This window comes from Medicago sativa, chromosome 4, assembly GCF_051527215.1.
Source record: "Medicago sativa cultivar Bolivia chromosome 4, Bolivia_mono, whole genome shotgun sequence".
Taxonomy (NCBI): Eukaryota; Viridiplantae; Streptophyta; class Magnoliopsida; order Fabales; family Fabaceae; genus Medicago; species Medicago sativa.
In genome coordinates, this window is record NC_140752.1 from 67,327,614 (window position 1) to 67,354,029 (window position 26,416).

General features: G+C 32.4%; 2 protein-coding genes across 2 annotated transcripts; both read right to left on the reverse strand.

The window, feature by feature from the left end:
* Nucleotides 1-6,604: 6,604 nt before the first annotated feature.
* On the reverse strand, nt 6,605-11,892 carry LOC146930999 (arabinosyltransferase RRA2-like). Its single transcript, XM_085702489.1, has 2 exons — nt 11,489-11,892; nt 6,605-7,765 (listed from the first exon to the last, which is right to left on the reverse strand). The coding sequence occupies exons 1-2, from the start codon at nt 11,684-11,686 to the stop codon at nt 6,662-6,664; spliced, it is 1,302 nt and encodes a 433-aa protein (XP_085558615.1). The 5' UTR covers nt 11,687-11,892; the 3' UTR covers nt 6,605-6,661.
* A 6,048-nt stretch (nt 11,893-17,940) lies between these two features.
* On the reverse strand, nt 17,941-20,424 carry LOC146931000 (arabinosyltransferase RRA3-like). Its single transcript, XM_085702490.1, has 2 exons — nt 19,703-20,424; nt 17,941-19,094 (listed from the first exon to the last, which is right to left on the reverse strand). The coding sequence occupies exons 1-2, from the start codon at nt 19,898-19,900 to the stop codon at nt 18,003-18,005; spliced, it is 1,290 nt and encodes a 429-aa protein (XP_085558616.1). The 5' UTR covers nt 19,901-20,424; the 3' UTR covers nt 17,941-18,002.
* Between the last annotated feature and the right edge of the window lie 5,992 nt (nt 20,425-26,416).

Genomic DNA, 26,416 nt, shown 5'->3' on the forward strand with positions numbered 1-26,416 from the left:
GGTAAGAAACACACATTTGAATGTCTAATTAAAGAAGAAAATAACTAGGGTAATCCAGTCATAGTTGAAGTTAGTAGAAGAGTCAAAAGAGGTGGAGTTTACTCAAGATGATGAACCTATGCAGAAGAGGTTAAAGGGCACAACATAGACTCACCCGTCAAGCTATTGACTTTAAATGAGCGTTGAATGGGAGGCAACCCATTGGGTTATTATTTCATTTTCTTGAAATTTTTTAATTTCTAGCTAAATTCATCATATAACTTACTATTTTCCACTCGTAACTATGTAAATTTTATTCACATGAATTGCATAACATTTTCATTTCCAAAAGTTTCAAAAATTATTTTTGTCACACAAAATTGTTCGTACCACTAAGGCAGAGGGATAGCTTACCTCAAAGTTCAAGACCACGATAACTACTGGGCTCTATTGTGGAAGATACTCTCTGTTATACCCTAATTTTGGACCTAAAAATACTTGTTCAAAACTTTCTTTCATCTTTGATCTATGCTTATTACTCTTGAAGAATTGCCAATTTGCTATTATTCACACTGACATTTTACTCTGCTTTATCTCTCAACTTAGCTTTAAAAATCTTTAACTGTGTATTTGTCCATGTTTTCTTGCATTCCAAGTCATCCAAAACATCTTTCTTACATTTTAAGTCATTTGAATCTGTCTCTGATCAATTGCATCTTTCTCTGCATTTTATTTCAATGTTATTTGCAAAAATTCATGAAAAAGGGTATTTTAGTCATTTCCTGTATCCAAACTCATTTTAGTCCTTTAAAAATTGTGAGTCTTTTCAAATGGTTTGAATAAGTCCTTATTTCAATTCTATGTCAAAATCCATTTCACAAATTGCATTTGAAGTCATTTTGAGTCAGTTTAGCCCCTAGGGGCATTTTAGTCATTTCATGTGTTAAAGCCCTGTTTAATCTCTTAAAATTGTCTCTGAGTCTTTTAATTTGCTTGTATAAATTCTTGCTTTAGTTCTCTATCAAAAAACCATTTTAAAATTGCATTTGAGTCGTTTTGAGTCGTTTTAGTCCCCAGGGGCATTTTGGTCATTTCACACAAAATTTTGGCAGAGAGAGGTTACTTTGAAGTACCTCATTTAAGTAGTTGGTTCATTTTAGTCCATTTTGTGTTTTTTATTGGTTTCACTTTACGTTTTTTCCAATTTACCAATTTTATTCCAATTTTATTGTTATTTTCATTTTAGTCCCCAAAACTTTTAGAAATTGCACTTTGGTCCTTTTATGTCATTTTATTTCTTTTAAGGTTTTTTTATTTTAATTTTTAGTCCTTTAAGTTAATTTTCGTTTTAAGCCCTTTTTAGGTCAATTCCATTTCAGTCCCAAAGTCTTAAAAAATTACAGAGTAGTCCTTTTTTTAAATTTACATTTTGGTCCCAAACTTTCAAAAATTGCAGAAAGGTCCAAGTCAGAATTTCAAGTTCAAGGCCGAGCCATTTCAGTCCAAATACAGGTGTCAACATTCCATTGGTTATTAAGCACACATGTCACCTATATAAAGGCCACATCACTGATTGCACACATCAAATCACAGAAACAGAATCAAAATTTTCTCTCTCTTGACAGTTAGATCAAAATTCAGAAATCACCAAGAACAATGAAGAACTCAACGAAACCCTAGTTTTTCCAGAATCAGAGTTAAGTCAAAATTGAAGCAATTTCTTCGCAGTTCTCAGAGATTCGAAGATGAATCTTCATCATTGAACTACGACCTCTGCAATTCCAGCACCAATTCATCTGGTACGATCACAGAGGGTTTGAGAAGAGTGAGAAGAAGAGAGGATCGAAGCAAAATCACATCAGTGAAGGAGAAGAAGAAGATAACTGATTTATTTTCAGTTCAAGAACTCACCAGAAGCCTTCGCAAGGATCTATTTGTTCGAATCTCCAATCAAATTTAGGTAAACACATAAAAACCTTCTCGTTGTTGCTTATAATCATCATCGAAGGTTCGTAATGGAAAATAAACGGTGAATCGAAGTGAAAACCTTGAAAAGATTTGAAGAAAATCGAAACCGAAACCCTAAAATGTAAAATCATGAAGATTCACCGTTTATTTTTCAAATCAGAGTTCAAATTCGTAATCAGCATAGAAAATAGGTTAGATTAGGGTTTAGTTTCGAGAGGATCAGAAAAAGTTTGAAACCCTAGAAACCGTAGGTTCAAACTCCGATCTACTACGTTTTCATCACAGTTTCACAAAAACAATTGTAGATCCGTAAACTAGGGAGGAAGACGAACATTTTTGGGTATTTAATTCAAGAGTTAGCATCAGTTCGTCGGAGAAGATGAAGATTCCGACGAATCTTCATCTTTCTCCTCCGTCCTCCCCAGTTTACGGCAAGGCTGAGTTTTAGAGAGAAGAAGAGAGAAGAACGAGTGAAGAGAGAGAAAGAGAAGTGGGGAATGAGTCTGGACCGGTCCCTTTCGTTTATATAGGGTGATTAAACAAGACCGGTTCACTTGAACCAGCCTGGTTCACCCTTGGACCAGCATCTCTGCCGTTAGATCTAGGTTTAGCGCCCCTGGATCAATCCTACGCTCCAGGATCTTCCCTGTGATCCAAGATCCATGGGTATATGGGTTTGGGCCTGGTGTTTGCACTGATTTTCGTTTTGCTTCCTTTTTTTTGCTATTTCTACACTGTTAATTGTTAGTTACACCCCTGCATGCTTATTTTTGTTCTATAAAAATCCTAAAAAATTTCCTATGTGTTCTTAATCATTTCTTTGACATTTTTTGTGGTGTTGTTATGTGTTAAGTCTTGATTAAAAATGTGAGGTATTTTTCTTGTTAATTGTTTACTATTTTAGTTAAAATTTGTGAAGTTTTATATGTCCTTGAGCTTTAAAAACCCTTTTAAAATTCTAAAAAAATTTCATGTATATTTCTTGTTATTTTTGTGACATTTCTATGCATTTTGTTCATTGAAAATTTTGTCAAAAAATATTAACACATTTTCTTGCATTATTTCTTGATTTTATGTGAAAAAACCTCTAAAAAAATTGCTCAATTCCATTCTATGTTCTTGATGACTATTTGATGTACATGTTATATGATTCTATGAATCTTTAGCTACTGTTTGTACATAATTGTGATGCTTGTGTGTGAGTCTTGATTAGTTGCTTGTTTTACAAGTTACATGTGGGAATAAATAATGCATATATGTCTAAGTTCACTTTAAAAATGTCAAGTTCATCATATTGCCCTAATTCTCACTTTAAGACTTGATTCTAAGCCTCTGGGAAATGTATGAGAATGTGAGAATTTTAGGCAATAGGATTCTTGCATTTTGTGAGTAAATTTTAGCCATATTTTTGCATTGTTTGGCTTTATTTTGTGAAGTTTTCTATGCTTTTGTCCTAATATTTTACTTGCTTTATTTTCTCTAAATATCACCCTATGCTACTAACATTTTCTTGTTCCATGTTTCATACATCATAAGCATATTCTCCATCACACTTTCTCATCCCATCTCTTTACATTTCTTTTGCTTTTAATTCATTTGTGTGGGATTAAGTTCTCACAAAGACCATAGAATGTATCTAGGCCAATGATGTAAAGGACAATGGACTCTAATGATGTACACCGACACAAGCACCGACACACGCACACATATCACATAGATATTTTTAGATGTATGGCTAGGATATGCATGTTTAGATGTATGTTTAGGATTGAATGTTTAGATGAATGCTTAGGATTTACACTTAGAAAAAATCTTTTTTTAAACAAATATGAACAATATCACTCAAATCATTTTCACAATAAACCTTGGGATCCAAAATCCCATTGATTTCCTCTTTTATTTTCTTAATCAAATTTCAATGAAAATTAATCATATGTGACTTTTTTTTTTCCAAATTAACTAATCAAACCTCATTTTTTTCCTCAATCTCATGTCCTTGGAGGCCTCTCTCTCATTCTTCAAAATCCCATTTTCAAACTTAAAATCAATCAACAAAAACAAAAACATTTTTTTGGAAGAGAACTACGGTGGATTTGATCCCTTAAAAGGGTACGTAGGCAAGGAAACAATATTCCTTCAATTCAAATAAAATAAAAATTCAAACGCTTTCTTCTCCCTCCAATTCTTGACTTAGTAAACTCTTAGGTGTAAATATCATTTTCCAAATAGCATTTAAAAATAAAGCGCGCGCGTAGAAAATAAAGACGGTTCCTATAGGATACTATAGTCGTTATGGGTGCCTAACACCTTCCCGTAGCGAAAACAACTCCCGGACCTCGATTCTCAAGGGTTTTGCTTATTTTTTCCCTTCCCAAGAAAAAATGAGATATCAAAGGTTAAAAAGGTTCAAACGTAATCAATGTTTGACACCCAAAAACCAAGATAAAACACTCTCCATAATCACCGTATATTTATTTATATCATAACCGGTGAGAATTTGAGCCAAATATTTTCCAATTTTTACTAAATTATTTCATATTTGTGTGTATCCATGCAGTTGGTGCGCACAAGACACTTGTTTGGTACTCTGAATCTTTTTTGAAGAAGTTAAATTAGCCAACTCAAATTGGTACTCCGAATCTTATATATTGTGACCCTATGTTAAACCCCATTGAGTCTCCGTGCAATAATTTCTTTGTTTTCCTTGTGATGAATCATTTCACAATTTTTGAAACCAAAATTTATATATATATATATATATATATATATATAATCTCTTTGAATTTTGATAGCATCATAAGTACTTGGTATGATTTGAAACTATGTTTAAGGTTGCTCTTTGAATTTAACAACATCTTAAGTTTGAGGTTAGATACTATCATAATTGGTTATAAAAAAAATGAAAAAGAAAAAAAGAAAAAGAAAAATGTAGACAAAATTATCGAAAACTGGTCTGCATAAAAAAAAAATAAACAAGAGCCAAAAACAAAAAGTTTGGTCTCTTCAAAAAAAGAAAAAAGAATAAGTGGTTCTACTACTACCCGTAGTTTGAACCTAAGTCCAAGTTTCTCAAATATATCTCATCTTAAGTTCAGCCACATTATAACCTTTAAAAGACCTCTAAAAGTGTGTGCGGTAATGCTTGACTTTGAATGACTGTTTAGAATTGCTTTAAGTTCATAGCAAAATGCATTAACACGCCGATTGGAGTGGGAAATGTCATGACCAACCCTACTAGATTTAGTAAGATACATGATGGAATAAAGTATGGTTAAGAGTATGATTATCTTCTCTAAGTTTGTCCTGCTTGAGCGAAAGTGGTAAGTTAGTCAAAGTCGATAGTGGAAGAAATAATGATTTGGGCACCCATTTCGAAAAGGTATATCATCTAAAAAATTGTGCAAATTATGACTTATTGTTATTTTTTTGCTTGATGACAAGCAACAATTTAAGTTTGGGGTTGTGATGACAACTTATTTGATGATATTTAAGCTATATTTTTTCAGTCATTTATTAGTTGTTGAGGTCATATTTTAGATGTTTTAGATGTTGGGTCGGTGGATAAAGCCAATAATTCTTGTGCAAACATTTATGGAATTATGCCTATAAATAAAGAGCCTTGAACACACTATTATTCATTCAAAAACTTGGCAGTGCAAGGTGAAGGCCAACATCAAAGAGCATCAAGAGTTTGTTTCATCCTCTCCTTTATTTCTAGAGTATGTTTTGTACTTTTTCTTTACTGATGTATTCAGTTACCATGAGTAGTTAAACACTTAAGGTTAAGGTTCTAAGATGAACCTCTATTTATTTGTCGGGTAAAATTAATGCAATTTCTTTATTCAGTTATGAACAAAATCATATTTTATTTTCAATTGTTCTGATCGTTATAATTCTTCTAGACTCTAGGTTTGGCAACCCTAAATATCTATTTATGTCTTCTAAGTTAAGGTATAAGAATGACGATCTTGCTTTAACCCAAACAAGAACAATATAAACTTTGCTTAATTATCTTTAAGTAATTAGGGTTAATTAGTGATTTTACAATGTGGGTAAATTACCCACCATTTTTTAAAGGCAATCTAGGCTTCACCTTCATGTATTTTCTAATGCCTCCAAACCCCAAACATTGAACAAAAGCCACTACTACATATATAACATTCAGCAACATTTGGTCGGTAACATACTTAAAAATGTCACTTTTTAGATATTTTTAAAACATTTTTCAAAAAAGGCACCATTACACTTTTTAATTCATTTAAACAGTATAAAAGGTGTTGCATTTGTTATATAAAAAAAGTTGTTGCGTGTTACAAGTTTTTGATATCCGAAAGTTAATTACCTTGTTTCCTACAATCAAATCAAGTTTTACATTTTAGAAGTCTCTTTCACTTGTTCACGGAGAGATAACTCGTCTCAATGTCACGGTCAATTCTGGATCCATGGAAACTTCATCTCCTGAATTGTTACTAGATCTCAATTATGTGGTAGTGGGCTTGCTAACAATGTGTTTATGAAGATGAGATAAAAACACCTTAAAAAATTAAATTAGCATACAACAAACATTGGTAAAAAAAAAATACAACAAACATTATAGTGTGTTGGTAAAAAAAAAATACAACAAACATTATAGTGTGAAAATGAGGGTAAAAGCATAAGTATAGGTGCTCCGTGCTCGTTAAGTTTTTGAACAACAACTTAGACACAAACAAGGTTATCGAGGTGTACCATTAGGAAAAGGTTTGAGAGCGTCTTGGTTCCCATTAACATAATATTCAACAATTGCTTTCATTCGCCGAAGCTTATCACGGTGGTAATTCAAGTGAATAATTACCGGTTTCAATTTACTGAGATTAGCATCGTTCCTCACGGTCTTAAAAAGAACTCTGCTATTCATAAAAAGATATATATCCATAGTTCTTTTAGCAGCATGAAGCCCATCATAACCAGGATGTGATGGATGAAAGAGTTCCTCGTTGAAAACGACTTGGTCCCATGCATTCTCCTTCGAAAGTCGTGCTGCCACACGGTCCAAAAGCTCAATTGAAGGGATGGTTGGTCTGATATAGAAAAAACCACAATTGTAAACAAATATCCTCCTGGTAAAAACGCCACTAGACCAACCCATCCCAGGGTCTTCGAAAACATCGTTGTAGCCATAAGCTGTCATGTTATTATGACCATCGCTCATGGACTCAACATCCGAATCACGGTATAGATGATCAAAAGGATTCTGCAAATATACAATGTCGATGTCTGATAGAAGAACACTATATCCCAACTGCAAAAATTCTCTTAGAATACGAAATTTAAGCGTGGAGACAGCTGCGCCGTTTGCAATTTTTCCAACAGTATCAAAACCATTATCCGGGTCTCTTTGGTAAAATGGGACTTTATTCGATTCACAAAACTTTGCAATCTCGTCGTCTAAGGCAACAACTAGATAATTAGATATACCAACTCTCTTAATACTGGTGAACCAGACCTCGAGGATCTCTTTCACATTTGAGTTTGCAAGGGTAACTATGATCTCTCGTTTAACTGCTATTTTCTCTAATAAATTTGCCAATCTCGGGTTCACGGATTCATCGGGAGCAACATTAGGACTGGTTCTTATTGCCTTGACAGTACCAAAAGGTCCAGCTTTTTCCTCTTTAATTGATGCAATATGGTCTTTCCCTTGCTCTGCAAGCCGAAGCCTTTCCGTCATCTCCCTCAACTGTTTTTTTAGCTCTGCATTTTTATCTGATAAGAGTGCCACAAATTCTGATTTTAACATGTTAACTCTATCTGATGATTCAGATTCAGCTGAATTTTCCTGCCAAAAGAAAAGAAGATAAAAAATCATTGAGAAACAAAGAAGTCATTGTTGGGAAGGAAAAAAAAAAGCTAAGATGCATCCTATAAGAACTCTGATTTAGGAATTTGAGAACAGAGATTAAGTACTTCCATTACGACTCTTATTTTGATTGAGTTACAAGCCTCTCACATAATCTTGATAATGATGAAGAAAGGTGTTATAAAATTACAAGTTGAAATCAGAATTTCAGTAAAAAAATTGAAATAATAATTCCTTATTAGAATTTATTTTCCAATTAAAATATCATTCCCTTTGTTTTTTTGACTAAAGTTAAAAATATCAACATTTTCATTCTGTCATTTTACTTTTACAATTAACCATCTATTTTTCGGATGTGACTTCTTTTGTAGCATATAGAATCTTGTCTTTTGATCGGTGGGAATCTCTTTTGTTATTGCAACTGACATCGATGACCAAGCTTTGTAGTTCTGTGGTGTGCATATGTTCGTGATGGATATTCACTCTTTCCCTCACGTAAGTTGGATATCATGTATCTAGGTTATGTGGAAATAACGGGAGGGGATCCTCTCCGGTGCTTTTTTTTCATTGAGAAACAAAGATGACTCTTTATTAAAGAAGTGAGAGAATCTGTTTTAATATTAAAAATGGAGAGAGAGTATAATTAATGGCTGAGATCAAAGACTGCAGAAAACTGCAGAGAATTTCACTGGAGAGGATCCTCTCCATAGTGCTATAAATTTTCCGTAATAAAGAGTCATCTTTGAATCATTTACTTTATCATATAATGCTTAACCTTTGGTGATGGTTGAAGACCAACAAACTTGATATTGTTGTCGATTTTCATTATGGGTGGCTTAATCAGCTGCTCTGCTTTGGTTTATTTACTATGTAATTTTGCTTAACTTTTTAATCGTTTTAAATCTTTTTTAACTTAACACTTTTTTTTATCGACAACTTAACATTTCTTAATCCTTTCTAGATACTCTTTTTTTTTTTTGACAAAATCCTTTCTAGATACTCATTGTGCTTCGAGGGGGAGGTTTGTTAATATGTTTTGCATTTGGCCTCTTCAACAAATATTATATGAAAGAAAAAATTGTAATTTTAATTGTTTAAATAAATGGCATAATTGGAAGAAAAGTACTACACTAAAATCATGCATCTCTTTATATGTTGCACTAAAATTTGATAGGTAATTTATTTATAATTGGTTGAAAGATGGAAACTAATTAGTGTGTCAATTTATGTGCTTTTTACTGTGCTTATATGAAAAGAGATACTCATTTTGACATATACAAATATAAAATAATTTTCACAAATAAGATCAAAATAAACATTTTTAAAGTGTCCAATGTTGTTTAAATTGTTGCGGAATGTTCCTATTTCAAAGGAGATTTAAATAGTTTTTTAATTGATAATCTAAATAATATTGTGAAAATAATATCCTCTTTACAATATACTACTACCATCAAGACATGCACATTAAAATGGTAAAAAGTAATTAATTCTAGGGTAAAATTGACAGAAAAATGGTTACACTAACACACAATATATTTTTATACAAGGTTAAAATAAGGTTGTTTTATAATGTCCAATTTTGTTCCTATTGTTGGGGATTGTTCATATTTTAATGGGACTTACTTAATTTTTAATTGATAATTTAATTAATATTATAAAAATGGTCAAATGGTTTAAATAAAGGTTAAAACTGGGAAAAATATTCAGTAAATAAACGAACACTAATGTGCACTGTTTATCTGTTTTTCTACTGCACTTAATTGTATATAAACAGATATATAAGCATTTTAAATATGGTCATATATTGTTTCTATTGTAGTGGTGTTCCTCCTATTTTAATGAATTTAAACTAAATTTTTAATTAATAATTTAAATTCCCATTATAGCGGTGTTGTTCCTATTTTAAAATAAAGTAAAAGGGTAAAATTGTGAATATAATAATATTTTTTTAAAAGTAAAATTAAACAATATTGTGAATATAATAATGTTTTATTGTATTCACAATAAAACAATATTTAAATATTTGAATTACTTTGTCGCTAAATATTTCTTGCGGAATGTTGTTTTATTGATATAACAATAAAACACTTTAAGTTGCAAAATTGTGAATATAATAATATTTTTTTTTAAAAGTAATTCAAATATTTAAACAATATTTTGTCGCTAATAATATTTCCAATGTTGTTTAAATTGTTGAGAAATGTCATCATTCACTGATGACAGTGAATGATTAACACTCATTAAGTTGCAAGAAAATACCGTAAAAACTTGAGTTTCAACTTAAAAAATTATTCACATTTTGTAATTCAATTAATGTCATGTAATAATTAATTCATTTGGATGATTTTATATCATCTCGTCGTATATCTCGTCATTTAAAATATGTTATATATCATCATTTGTCAATTATAAATTTAAGGGTTAATTATGTTTTAGGTCCCTATAAATAGGCGCGTTTCCAACATTAGTTCCTACTTAAATTTTATTAAATTTTTGGTCCCCAACGTTTTTTTCGTTAGCAAAATAGGTCCTCGCTGTTAATTGTTGTTGATTGAGCAAACGGTGAAGCACACGTGGATGCCACATCTGACTTTTTTTTGTTGGGTTAAATATGTTTTTAGTCCCTATAAAATCGAGGCATTTTAAGTTTAGTCCTTACTTAATTTTAATAGTTAACCCAACAAAAAAAGTCAGATGTGGCATCCACGTGTGCTTCACCGTTTGCTCAATCAGCAACAATTAACAGCGAGGACCTATTTTGCTAACGGAAAAAAACGTTGGGGACCAAAAATTTAATAAAATTTAAGTAGGGACTAATGTTGGAAACACGCCTATTTATAGGGACCTAGAACATAATTAACCCTAAATTTAAAGATTGAATAATCACGAGAAATGGGGGAACCAATCCCGCGAACAAGTAAAAATATGAGTGCAATATCAAATGTGTTATTTTACCATGACTTCATAATATTTTTGGTGTTAATGAACTCAATCAAATGACGAATCCTTTGAGTTTTTCACTTCCAATTATATCATTAAACAAGTTTGACTCTAAAAATGCTATTTGTTGATGTCATTAAAAAAATATAAGAATTTATATTATATTTACTATATTGGTGTTATTGAAAAAGATAAATATAGTTTGTTACAGTATGAAATTGTAAATATATATATATATATATATATATATATATATATATATATATATATAATTTTAATTAAAATAAAAAATAATTGTAATAAAAATCAAATTCATAAAAACTATTGTTCGCATTACAAATAAAAAGAGCGAACAATTGAACACATAGTCTGAACCCGGGTAATAATATTTATAGTATTAATAGAATTTTTTATACCATTCGACGATTCATGATTCACCCAATTCCACGTTTGGATGACTCTCTTATAATATATTAGTCTTAATAGAATATGATGATTTATCCAATTAATTAAATGTGCTTAAATTCGATTGAGTCGACTAAATCAGTAAGTATCAAACACAATTCCACAATGAACCACAAGTAGTAAAAGCAGCAAAATCAAACACTATCACAATGACACAACAAAAACAGCAAAGTCAGAAGACAGTTAAATTTCGAGTCAAACAAAAATCATGCAACATGCAAGAAGTTAAGAGAAGACACAATTTAAAGTGAAAGAAAAACACGAAAGATGATAGTTAATCATTGATGAAAATGAAACCTGGGTCTTGGGTACAGCAACAGGTAGGTTATGATTTGAGGTAATAGAATGAGAAACAAAGAAGTCATTAGGAAAAAAGAAAACTATGATGCATCCAGTAAGAACTCCAATGATTACAGCGGTAATGATCCTTGATATGAGTAGAGATTGAGGGTTGTTCTTAATCAAAGGTCCTTCTCTTTCTCTGCGCTCAATCATATTGTATCCACCACCAACTCAAAGACTGAGATTGAAATGGTAGTTTTGTTTAGTTCTTCTGGTTATATAGGGTTCTGAAACTTAGGAGGGTTAATTAAGAAATGAAGAATTGGGTGGTTAGTTTGAGCACAGACATTCACTTTGAAACTGAATTTGATTGAACTACTAGCCTCTCAAATATTCTTGATGGGAATATGAGAATCCATCTATACCTATATATAGATAAAGGAATATGTGATTTTGGATTGATATTTTCACTTTCAAATTTATCCTTCATTTAAATTATTATATTTACAATCATAGCCCTTTTATTAAATTATTAATCGTATGGAGAGAATCCAAATCCCAAACCAAAAACAAATATCACTAGTACGCATAACAGCTGCTTCTTCCCGCATACCAATGAAAAAATTTCACTTGAGTCCATTATACGATAATTGGACATGTGCACATCTCAACACGTCACCATTAATTGATTAGGCAAACAATTTTTTAATTATTAAAAAAATATACATGCTGCAATTATACATGAAGGTCTTTAATTTTAATCACCATATTTTCAACTGTTATGGAAATTCACAGTGGGGGCTTTACGACTATTCAGTTGATTCTATTAGAATAGTCATCTTTACGACTATTTCTGCAAGATATCGAACTCTATGGTTCATAAAACCTAGTATTACGGGAATTTTAAAATCAGTTGAGTGACACTAAAGAAACTAACAGGATATCGTCAGGTGACATCTGCATTTTAATACTTATGCTATTCCTATACTCATACTCATACTGCTAGTTTACTAGCTACTTTTTTTAAAAAAAAAAAAAAAAAATTAGCTGCATATTTACCTTTGCATTATTGTCAACTACTAGCATGTGAAAATTCATGAGCATGATGAATTATTAAAAGATATATATGTCCAAAAAATTCTTTCTAAAGGCAGTCAGTATGAAATTAATTGTATATGTCAATCTGATTGTCACGGGTTCATTACCATATAACTTCACGACTCAGTCCCGTGAGCATAGCTCAGTTGGTAGGACAATGCATTATTATATGTAGGGGTCAGGGTTCGAACTTCGGACACCCCACTTATTCACCTTATAAGGTGAATTCTAGCCACTAGACTACCTGAAGAAAAAAAAAAACTTCACGACTCATAATTCTTCCCTTTTTATTTCTGGTTACCATCATAATTTTTCCTTTAACGCACATATACATGATGTATCCACCACACACTGCAATTTATAATTTTTTGTTATGAAACTCTTTGATGAATAAAACAAGTACAAGAATAGAGAAGGAGAAAGGAAGAGAATAGAACAAGATTACTAGAACAAGAATAGAGAGAAGGAGAGAGGAAGAGAGGAGAAGAGTATTCTATTCTCTTTAGTGTATACAATTGCGGATCTTGAAATATTTTCTTGGGGGTGCCAGAAATGTATGAAATATATATAAAGTTGTTTGATGAAAAGAATATAATTGTTAAATATAATTGTTAACTTGTCCAGTGGTTTGTTTTGTTTGAATGCAGAGCAGGGGTGCCGGTTTGACTCCCTATAAGTGCCATTTTTTTGAACAAAATAGTAAAAATTGAACAGAAATATAAAAGAAAGCTAAGCTAAAAGAAAGCAGTTGTAAGGGTCGAACTCACGACCTCTGAAGGATAACCAAACATCATTTCCACTGCGCCTGCTGAGTACTAGTGTTCAAATTATGCCTAATCGGATAAATATAGAAAAGCTAGGGGGGTACCATGGCTCCCAGGGGTCCCTGGGAAGATCCGCCCCTGAGTGTATATGTATGTTACATGTGAGTTTTATTTATAGAGTAATACAATAATATAACATAAAGTTGTAGTATGACCCAATAATCCAAAAATGAATAGACACGTAAAAATTAATATGACATAATATTCGTAACATTGTCTCTTGGATGTCCAACAGGTACATGCCTTAATAAAACCTTACTAGAAAAGAAATACCAACATAAGATTTATGTGGTTCTTTAGGATGTTTTTGATGTAATTCACGAAGAAATCATGTAAATCGGCAAAGCAAAACATCTGAAGATTTATGTGGTCCTTGGAAAGATGAAGAATGAAGATTCAAGAGGTCTCAAAAGACTTTACAAATGGAGGAATTTTGTTCCCTAGTTCCAAGACATATTACACAGAAGCAAACACCTAAAACGGCGAAGGAAACATGCCTTTTCACCAAAGAACGCACTCAGAAACGCCTAGGCGCACATAACGGGGCGCCTAAGAACCTAAAGTCCGCAGGAAAGCGCCCATCCGCATGGAAAGTGGTGCCAGGTACCTGACATGCAAGGCACATGGGTGGCACATGGGTATAGGCGCTAGGCGCCCAAGACATGCGGGTCAAGTCACTATTTTGTGACTTTTTTGTGAAGAAAGCTTGCGATTTTAGCCCAAGTTCAGGTGGAAACTTTCCCTGTAAATACCACCTTCCTCATTCATTATTTCTCGTTCAGAATTGGAGCAGTTCAAGAGGAAGGCGGCCAATAGGAGCTTTCAGGAGGAGTTTCTCTCTCTTCTCTTCAAGTATTTCTAGGGTAAGGTTTTATTTCTTTTGTAATTAGTTTTTAGTTACCATGGGTAACTAAATCTTTTTAGGCTAGGGTTCTAAGATAAACCTTTATTTTATTTGATGGATAATTATTTAACTTATAGTCGTTTATTCAGTTATTTTATGTTCGCTATTTACTTTTACTGTAGTGTGTAAGATTTGTCTCCTCTTGAGCGCAACCATAGTTTAGGCACTTAGATAGTTACATGACCTAATATTGATATTTATATCTGTCTATCTAGGAAGTAATTAATTACTAGTGAAAGATACCGAAAGTGAGTTGACCCTAATAAAAGGTACTTAGGAGGTGACATTACGAATATTGAGTAAAATCTACTGAACCTAGGATGTAACTAGTTAGTAATTAAGGAAACAAGTGACATCATGACTTAAATCATCCCAGTAACTCCATTCTCCTCACACCTTGATAAGGTAGACGCTGATAGCGCTTCCCGTTTGTAGAACTACGGAGAGGGAGAGTGTGCTATGTACTCCTAAGATTCCTAGATGGGAAAACCTTTAGAAACATTGACCACCATACCTTTGGAAATTTAGGAACGCCAACTTAAGTCTATGTTTCAATTACCCCTGATGGAGTAAGTCCCCACATGTAAGGATCACCGCTAAACAGGCGGAGGGATAAACCGAAATCAACGGAGAGAGTAAGACCCTGCATGTAAGGATCGCCGTGCAACTAACAGGTTCAACTCGACAAATTGATTAGGTTATCACGTCCCGACGGACTCATCTCTTAGATAGTCTACTTAGAATAACTGAACGCGACTTGACTATTATTTAATTCAAACAAATGAATAGGGGGATATGAAGAATCCTAACCGCTGCTAACATTTCTGCAACCAAAACAGGTAACTTGCTCTGTTGCAAACAGATAAAAATTGTAAATCTTTTAACCCTTAACTCTTTTATATTTTTTTTTTTAAAAATAAGTAAAGTGAATTGTTTGGAAGAAACGACAATCCCTGTGGATACAATACTCTACTTACACTTTATTACTTGGTAAATAATTTGGTACACTTGCCTAATCTGACCATCAGTTACTCAAGATGATGAACCTATGGAGAAGAGGTTAAAAGGGAACAACATAGACTCATCTGTAAAGCTATTGACGTTAAATGGGCGTTGAATGGGAGGCAACCCATTGTGTTTTTATTTTATTTTCTTGCATAATTTTAATTTCTAACTAAATTCATCATATAACTTACTATTTTCTATTTCTACCTATGTAAATTTTATTTGCATGAATTGCATAAACTTTTCATATCCAAAAGTTTCATAAATTATTTTTGTCATACAAAATTGTTCGTACCACTAAGGCAGAGGGCTAGCTTACCTCAAAAGTTCAAGAGCATGATAACTACTTGGCTCTATTATGGAAGATACTCACCATAATCACCATATATTTATTTATATCATAACTGGTGAGATTTTGAGCCAAATATTTTTCAATTTTTACTAAAACATTTCATATTTGAGTGTATCCACATGTTTAAATGTTATTTTCTTGGAGATTTCAGTTGTTCTCTACATTTTATTGGTCGTATTATCACATACACAAGACACTTGTTTGTTACTCTGAGCCTTTTTCAAGACACCCTTATTTATTGTTATCATATACTCCCTCCGTTTCACAATACTTGTCCATTTTGAAGAAATTACACATACCAAGGAATCAAATAAATGTTGTCATTTTTGATGAAATTCTTTGTGTTTTTACTATAATACCCTTACTCATTTATTATTTCATTCTATTATTTCTCTCTCTACAATAAATAGGTAAGGGTATTATTGATAGACAAATAATTAATGTTGCATTGAAACTTGAAAGTGACAAGTAAAGTGAAACAAAATTATTCTCCAAAATAGACAAGTATTGTGAAACGGAGGGAGTATATGTTAAACCCCTTTGAGTCTCGGTGCAATAATTTTTTTGTTGTCCTTGTGACGAATCATGTCACAAGTTTTGAACCCAAAATGCTATATCTATTTAATTTTTTTTGAATTTAGATAGAATCTTAAGTTCTTGGTATGATTTGAAACTATGTTTAGGGTTGCTCTTTGAATTAAGCAACATCTTAAATTTGAGGTTGGATACTATCAGAATCTGGTTATAAAAAAATGAAAAAGAAAATAGAGAAAAGAAAAATGTAGACAAAATCATCGAAAATTAGTCTACATAATAAAAAAAAAAGATAACGAGCCAAAAATCAAAAGTTTGGTCTCTTCAAAGAAGGAAAAAAGAATAAGTAGTTCTACTACCCGTAGTCTGAACCTAAGTCCAAATCTTTTGTTAGTCTACTTTCCCAAATATATCTCATCTTAAGTTCAACCACACTATAACCTTTAAAAGACTCTTTAGAATTGCTTCAAGTTCATAGCACAATGCATTAACATGTCGATTGGAGTGGGAAAATGTCATGACCAGCCCTACTACATTTAGTAAGATACATGATTGAAGTTGAGAGTATGATTATCTTCTTTAAGTTTGTCCTGCTTGAGCAAAAGTGATAAGTTAGTCAAAGTCGGAAGTGAAACGAATAATGATTTTAGCACCCATTCCGAAAAGGTAAATCATCTAAAAATTTGTTCAAATTATGACTTATTGCTATTTTGTTAATTAAGGATAAACAACAGTTTAAGTTTGGGTCATCTTCAACAAAAAAAAACAATTTAAGTGTGGGGTTATGATCAGTGGCGTATCCAGGACCCTGAGTCAGGGGGTGCAAATTTTAAAACCCCAATTAATAATATAAATATATCTATTTACTATTATTTTCCACTTTTTATTTATGATAATGGAAATGCACAAACAATTAATATGTGTAATTGGATAAAATCATCATTATCTTTTCTTCTTAAATTGTGTAAAATGTGGTAACCAAAAAAAAAATTGTGTAAAATGTGCTGAATATTGTGAAACGGGTTTAGCATTTTGTAATATATATTACAAAACCATCTCTCATTCTAGCTTAGTGGTTGAAACCATTTCCTTCAACCTAACCATCCTGGTTCGAGACCTGGTTGTTTAATTTTGCTACTTGCTAGATTTTAGTAATTGAAAGCATTAACTAATAACTGAAAGACATAAAATAATATAAAAGGAAATGAAATCCTGTTCAACCTGCCATAAAAAATAAATGCATGCGAAAGAGTAATTGAAAATGTTTCAGGGTGTGTGCACAGTTTATTTGATGATATTTTAGCTATATTTTTCAGTCATTTATTAGTAGTTGAGGTTATTTTTTTAGATGTTTTTGAGGAGTTGATCATGGCTTAAGAGTCATTTTGTATGGTTTTCATTTGAGTCATCGTAATTCTATTTCTTCCCAAAACCGACAACTTCATAGGTGTTTTGAGTCAACTTCATAGGTGTTTTGAGTATTTTTATTGATAAATCATATAATTCGACAAATCAAGACATTTTATGGAAGAAAGAGAATAAAGAACAATGAAATTTGAGAAGGTTTATGAAGACAATACATGATGGGTAATTTATGTACCAAGTCCCAAAAACATATCATGGACGTAAAACACTCAATTAATAAACAAAAACGCCAAAATTGACATATTTTCCTAGGAAAATGCTACTTCTCAAGAAAAATAGCTTCAAGAATTTTTCAAGAAATAGTTGGCAAATTTTAAAATGAGGGTAAAAGCATAAGTATAGGTGCTCGTTAAGTTTTCGAACAACAACTAAGACACAGAAACAAGGTTATCGAGGTGTGCCATCGGGAAAAGGTTTGAGAGCATCTTGGTTCCCATTAACATAATATTCAACAATTGCTTTCATTCGCAGAAGCTTATCACGGTGGTAATTCAAGTGAATAATTACCGGTTTCAATTTACTGAGGTTAGCATCGTTCCTCACTGTCTTGAAAAGAACTCTGCTGTTCATAAAAAGATATATATCCATAGTTCTTTTAGCAGCATGAAGCCCGTCATAACCAGGATGTGATGGATGAAAGAGTTCCTCGTTGAAAACGACTTGGTCCCATGCTTTTTCCTTCGAAAGTCGTGCTGCCACACGGTCCAAAAGCTCAATTGAAGGGATGGTTGGTCTGATATAGAAGAAACCAGCATTGTAAACAAATATCCTCCTGGTAAAAACACCACTAGACCAACCCATCCCAGGGTCATCAAAGACATCGTTGTAGCCATAAGCTGTCATGTTATTATGACCATCGCTCATGGATTCAACATCCGAATCACGGTATAGATGATCAAAAGGATTCTGCAAATATACAATGTCGATGTCTGATAGAAGAACACTATATCCCAACTGCAAAAATTCTCTTAGAATACGGAATTTAAGACTGGAGACAGCCTCGCCGTTTGCAATTTTTCCAACAGTATCAATACCATTATCCGGGTCTCTTTGGTAAAATGGGACTTTATTCGATTCACAAAACTTTGCAATCTCATTGTCTAAGGCAACAACTAGATAATTAGATATACCAACTCTCTTGATATTGGTGAACCATACCTCGAGCACTTCCTTCGCATATGAGTTTGCAAGGGTAACTATGATCTCGCGGTTAACTGAAATATCCTCTAATATCTTTGCCAATCTCGGGTTCACGGATTCATCAGGAGCAACAGTAGGATTGGTTCTTAAGGCCTTGACAGTACCGAAAGGTCCAGCTTTTTCCTGTTTAACTAATGCAAGAAACTCCTTTTCTGTTTGGTCTTTCCCTTGCTCCGCAAGCCGAAGCCTTTCCGTCAACTCACTCAACCGTTTTTTTAGCTCTGCATTTTTATCTGACAAGAGTGCCACAAATTTTGAGTCACATTCGGTTGAATTTTCCTGCAAATGAAAATAGAAAATCATGTTTGTGAAAGAAGAAAGCTACGAGCATCCAATAAGAACTCCGATTTTTTGGTGGTGGCCGGGGTTTGAACCCCCTACCAACTGAGCTAAGCTCACGAGGACAATAAGAACTCCGATTACTACAGCGGTAACGATCCTTGATTTGCGTAGAGAATAAGGATTGTTTCGCATTAAGGGTCCTTCTATCTCTTTGCGCCCAACCATTGAATAATACACCACCATCTCAAACTTTGAGAGTGAGGTGTTCCTCTGATTATGGCGTTTTGAAGAATTGGGGTTAAAGTTGGCAATGAACAATAACATCTCAAAAATAGATATCCCACAATTCTGAAAGTCTGAAACTTAATATATGACTATCAAATTCTGAAATTTTGAGTCAACTAAAATCGGTAAGATCAAACACAATTCCACAATGACCCACAAAAGCAACAAGATCAAACATAATATCACAATGACCACAAAACAAAAACAGTAAAGTCAGAAGATATAAATTTCGAGTCAACATAAATCATGCAAGACCTTAAAATTTAAGAGAAGACCCAAATTTTAAAAATGAAAGATATAATCTTTGGTGAAAATGAAACCTGAGTCTTGGGTCCAGCAAAAGGGAGGAGACGAATTGAGGTAATATATTGAGAAACAAAGAAGTCATTAGGAAAATAGAAAAGTAAGATGCATCCAATAAGAACTCCAATTACTACAGCGGTAACGATCCTTGATATGAGTAGAGAATGAGAGTTGTTCTTCATCAAGCGTCCTTCTCTTTCTCTAAGCCCAATCATTGTATCCACCACCACCTCAAAGACTGAGATTGAGATGGTAGTTTTGTTTTGTTCTGGTTATGTAGGGTTTGATTGAACTACAAGCCTCTCATATATTCTTGATGGGAATATCATAATACATTTATACCTATATATACAGGCATATATGATTTTTGAGTGGTTTTTTCGTTTTCAAATTTATCCATCATTAAACTATTCTATACTTTATTGAAACTTGAAAATTTATATACAAATGGATTAAAATATTAAAAACGACGTGAAAAAAAGTTAAATGACCACATGGTTATTTGAAATTAAGTTAAGGGACCACAAGTGTAATTTTTTCTATAAAAGATTTACGGTTTATGCACTTTTGTAGAACACCGTAAATCTTGATGTATATCAATAACATTCGAAACGATTTTAGATTTTCGAAAAAATTTACGTGAATTATCTATATGATATAAACATACAATCCAACGATCAAATTTGAAAAATATACATCGAGTAAATCGATATTAAGCGGTGTAACATTTAATCGGTGTAATTTAATCCCTCCTCTATCTATCTATCTATCTATATATTAAGCTAGGATTGTAGCAAGGTGCTAGCAGCCCTAAATATGTTCAACAAAAAAAATTGTTAAAAAAAAGGGAGGGACCATACCAAAACCTTCTCAAGAGTGATTAAACCTAAAATTAGGCATCTTGAATTATATCTCACATTGCCAATTGAATTTGAAATCAGATTTTTTTGTGGTATATAGGTTGAATCGTTTTGGACCAATCTAAGTTGCCAAATTTCAGTTATTTGAATGGATAAAAAAAAAAGTCCAAAGATATAAATAAAATAGATTAAGTGAAGAGTTAAAAGGAAAAAGTTGTATAAAAAAATAAATCACCTGATTGAGTGAATAATACTAAAATTACAAGTTCACGTGAGTTTAACTCAGTTGATAGGGACATTGCCTTATATATGTTAGGGTTGTGGTTCGAACCCTAAACACACAACTATTATTCACTTTAAAAAACTGAATTTCTAACCACTAGAGTATTTGATAAAAAAAGTAATAAAATTATAAGAATTAAATTTATAGAAGAAATTACTATATAGAGAATATTTTTTCTATTATATTCAGTTCGTAATAATCATACGGCAACAACAACACCTTTAAAACAAGGCGATTCAAGTAATACTTAAAATTCTTTTACTACAACAACAAGTGATATGGCTTCGGTCAGGAAGCAGCGTCCACAATGAGGTCGTCACCTATGTGTTTTGTTGCCATGAGATAAGCTCTGGGCTTATTCCACGTCTTACAAAGGCTAAGTGATATGCAATTTGACAGCGGAGATTTCACATTAGATTAAAAGATTACAACAGACGTCTCCCACTATCACCAGGTCGATGTTGCGAAATTTTGGACAAGTGCTTTCAACATATCAAAATCTCTTCAACACACACTTCTCAAACTTTAAGGTTGAATTCAACAGACGACAAGAAAATGAGAAAACTCATACCTTTGTTGGGGTTGCCGCATTATCCGCTAATTCCACTATTTATTATATGTATCTCGTTGAATAAACTATTTTATTATTAATGTGCTGTTATAAGCATACTTCTTTTCTAAACAAAAAAAAAAATCCAAATCGTTTGATCAAATGACCTTTACCTTAGATGAATATTACAAGGTAATACGTGTCAATGAGCAGGGGCGTTTGCATTTAAATTGATCGAAGTCAAAATCACAAAACGATATAAAAAAAAATCTAAATTAAAACTGCACAAAATGGAAGGGTATATAATCTTTTTAGATGTGTGAGGCACTGTTATTATAGTCTCTATATGTATCAAAATTATAAATACATCCACGTATATTCCCTCAAAAAAAATACATCCACGTATATCTCTATTATGAGAGTCATTTTGGTCATATAATTTGTTTTTAGGCTTAATTGCAGTTTTGATCCCCCTATTTTTATCTTTTTGCAAAATTGGTCTCTTTATTTTAAAATTCGACAGTTTTGGTCCCTCTATTTAAAATTTTGTCAAAAATATGGTGATATAATATGTTTTAAATGATATTTTCAAGGGAATTTTTTTACGATTTCATCGATGTTGATATTTTGTCGTCTTTAGATCATATACCATGATATTTAAAATCTATCACATCACCTTTTTTTAGTTAAAAAATATGATAGAGGGATTAAAACTGTCGAAATTTAAAATAGAGGGACCAATTTTGCAAAAAGATGAAAATAGGGGGACAAAAACTGCAATTAAGCCTTGTTTTTAAATAGTCAATTTAATCATCAATTTTTTTTTTCGTTTTCTTTTTTAAGGAATCAAATGTATTTTTCGTTGTTAGGCACTTGATTTCTTTTGCTGTTCAATACAATGAGGAACTATAAACATACAAGGACCAAAATTATTGTTTGGTCATATTTTGTGAAAACCGTTCAAATCAAATACCTGCTTCATTTTTCAAACCAAACCAAACAACATATATACAAAATTTCTTTCTTTTTTACAACTATGAAATATTACATTAAAATATTTCTTTTGAGGGATTTTAAATAATACTTAATCCCTTAAAAAAATAATACTTAATAGTTTAACTTAATATACTTTTGTTGCTATTTTATATCTTTTGAACGTAATCGATTACTCTTCTTTCATAATATTAATTTTTAATATATTATATTTTAGACTTAAATACAATTTTATTTCCCCTATTTTGTTTTATGAATCCATCTTCCACTTTTAAGATCAATGGAACTCTGCACTAGTCTGGCCTTCCTTTTCAATCATTCGGATCACAATCAATACAAATTTGTTAATTTTCCTTTTAAAATATATGTTTTCGAATCTTCCCGTAATAACAATTGATTTTTCTATAACCACTAATAGTCAACTACGTTGAATAACTGATATTTTGTGATAAAACTCATAAATAGTTTCTTTCCTCTTGTTAGCGTATGGAGATGTTGTAGCTAGGTTAAGGCTCTAATAGAGTATGTAATTGAAGTTAGCAATAAACTAACTAGTTGAATTTGTTAAAAGTTAGTTAGAAGTTTGTTAGAGCTAACAATTGTCAAATTAATGAGTTGTCGACATTTATTGAATAATAAGTATTTGTGAATTGTTATTTCTAGGTTTTCTCTTTCATTTTTTTAATTGAGGACAGTTTTGGATCAACTTTTGAACCAAAAAAATCATCTCTCATCATATTTTTTTCTCGATTTCAATCTAAATAGAGTTTTTCATAGACCTAGATTTTTTCTTTATGATTTTGTCGTTTGAGCATGACTTTATGTTGTTCGTCATCTTGTGCGGTGTTGTTTGATTTGCTGCTTGCTGTAGCGTTCATTTGATTTTTATTGAAAGATCGGCTATTCAATCAATGATTTGTGCATCAATGTTGCCGATCCGGAGGCATGAGTATTCCAATCACTTTAATTTTATTATATTATTTGTAGACATATTGTCGTTGAATGCTATTAACTTGAATGTTGTGAGTTTGTTCGCTGATTCAACCTTTATGTTTTTAGTGATGTTGAATGATTACCAAAAAAACTCTGTCAATTGGGCTAACATTATTCTTTTTGGGTAATTCCGGTCTAACATTTTCCTACTCCTAACATGTGCATGTATGAATAATTAGGTATAGCTACGGATAGTAACCTGCAGCAGCTACCCCATGATTTTTTATTTTTTATTTTTTTAAAAATGCAATCAAGAAATATACTTCCTTCAAAAAAAATATATATATATATTAAAAGAACCAATCCGATGAACTACAAATGTGCTGAAATGAAAGTAAAATAAAGAATCCAAAATACAACAAACCCCGTCGAACCATGAACCACAATTACACAAGAGAGACACGCCGAAGAGTATCAACAATGAAAATTTTAGTTTATGTGGCTTCAACCTCCACCCACCACGAATGAAACTTAATATTATTAAGAAGCAGGTCTTGAGATGATGCTTTGTTATTAAAAATTCTCGAATTACGTTCTTTTAGATGACCCAAAGACAAGTCATCCGCACACAACCTGAATGCAAGAACGAAATTTCCAATTTAAAAGCATGTACCCCAGAATATTGTTGCGCGTGACAACTCATATCTGCTAGGACTATTGCAGAGAAACCCAACCATCGATTCAGCAGAGAATTAATCATTTCCACTTCCCCGCACCCGCCTGAGCATAATGTAAAATCAGTTAGAATCACACCTCTACGCATTAAACTGTCCTTTATAGGAATTTTTTTATGTTAAAAATTGATCTCATCTTTTTCTATTTAATGATAAGATTGATAACAAACGAGATACATGAGAGAAAACTGGAGAGGAACCATTGCAGTATGCTAGCCACCTTTGATAGTACATGCCTACTTCTAGGAGAGGGACATACAATAGCTATTAGAGATATATGTTAGTTACAAGTTAGCATTAGTCTTATAGTTGTATATATAGATGTAACCACCTCATTAGAAGGTATCTCTTATCATTTGTAATATTCCATTTTCAATCAATACAAAAGAGTTTGTTAGTTTTCTCTCCTTTCCATGGATGCCATGTTTACTAACATGGTATCAGAACTAATCTGGTATCCAACTTGAAGGATATTTTCCGCTGCATTTTCTCGAGAAAATACAATTTTCTCACTTTCCTTTTCTTCCTCATTCCAACTTTCTGATCGTTTTTTTCCTTCGTGTTCTCTCTGTTTTCGATTCCTTTTCACTGTTCGTTTTCTCAATCAATTCATTTCTGATTCGTTCTTGATTCTCAACATTCATCATCACCTTTTTCCCAATTTCCTACATCAATTCATCTTTTGTGTTTCGATTCTCTAGCGTAATTACATTTCACAACTCTTGTTCGACTCTGCCTCCATTTCTTGACTGCGATTCAATTTTAGGGTCAATTTCATGCTCAATTCGATTTTCTTGTTTGAATTCTTGCGATTGCGATTATGGTTCTATTTTCGACGCAATTTTCTGTTCTCACTATTTTCCACAATTTTCGGGTTTTGCAATTCCAATTCGATCTTATTTTTCTGTTGAATCAATTCTAAGTTGCGATTCCATTTTCATGGTGACTTTGTTCTTATTGTCTTCTTAATTCCAAATTCTAGGGTTTCAAAATTCTGATATTTTAACCTAATTTATGTTTCGAATCATGTTTCAGAAGGTTCGACTGAGATCCTGAATTTAGTTTTTGGTTAGTTATTTATGTGCCTTGAGATTTTAGGTTGTGCTTTGATTCTTGTGGTCTTTGATTATTGTGAACACAAGGTGTTTGTTAAAAGTCTTCATTGAAAATAGATTGGTGGTAAAATTGGTGAAGTTCCTGTAGAGTTGTTATGTGAACATTCCTCTGTTTTAGTTCACCTTTGCATTGAATATGTGTAACTGCATGGAGTTTATGAAACTTCCTCTGGTATGGTATTCTTGCTGCTAAGTTTCATTCTTCTGGTGCATTCTCAAAGTGATTGTCTCTGGCTCGTTGCAGTTGCGATTTATTGGTTTAGATTTTTTTGATTCTCACAATTTTTCATGAGAGGTGTTCTTGCTTGCATTGAATTCTTCTTGGAACCACTCTGATTTCATCTGAAGCTGCACTTATCCATCTGTTTTGTGCATTTTCATTAGTTTTGATGTTCATTTCTTAATACTGCTTGTATAAGTTTTACTTAAAGATAGCTTTGAGATTGAAAAGTGTGGGATTGGAAACATATTCATCTCTTGTGATTCCTAACTTCATCTCGGCATTTTGAATGGACTTCTATAGTGATTGGAGTTCTTATTTCCTCCCTGTTAGTGGTGTGTATTGCAACAACTATTTGTCACATTCAACCATGTATTGGAATCCTCTTGTCTATGGAATGGAGGATCAGAAGAATTTGTTGTTTGGTTTGATGACTTCCTTGAATTCTTTGGTTAATTTTGTGACTTGGATTATGGTTTGGAGGTTTCTTGGTTTGGTGATTTGGACAAGGTTGCACTTAGTTCCTTCCTTGGTTGTCTACAATTGTGGATATTGTGAAGACAGAGATGGGTTCTTAGTTGGAAGCCTTTGATTGATTGCCATTTATTTCTTCCTGGATCGTTCATGAAGTTTTTCCTACTGCTCATTTGTTCATTGACTATGTACTATTGGAGTTTGGTACCTACTTGTTATCTCTCTGTTCTGTGCTACTTTTGATTGCATTATGCAAGTGGCAGCACCCTTTGAAGAGAAAATTTGGTTGTCAAATTTTGGGCAATCCTTTTACTGGTTGCATTTGTTCTTTTTGTCTCGGCTTGGCATTGGAGGGCATCTCTTTTTATATCTCTTGGAACCTTGGTCTTGTTGCTTCATGGTACCTTATTTGGTGTGAAGTTTGTTGAACATACGACCTCCTTCAATTGTAGATTTTGGCCCTTCCTTGCACTTCTTTTTCTTTTGGATATCATCATTGATTTTGGATATCCTTGTTCTTCTTGTCTTGTGCTTTTATCTTGAGTGATTGAGAACTCTTGATGGTTAAG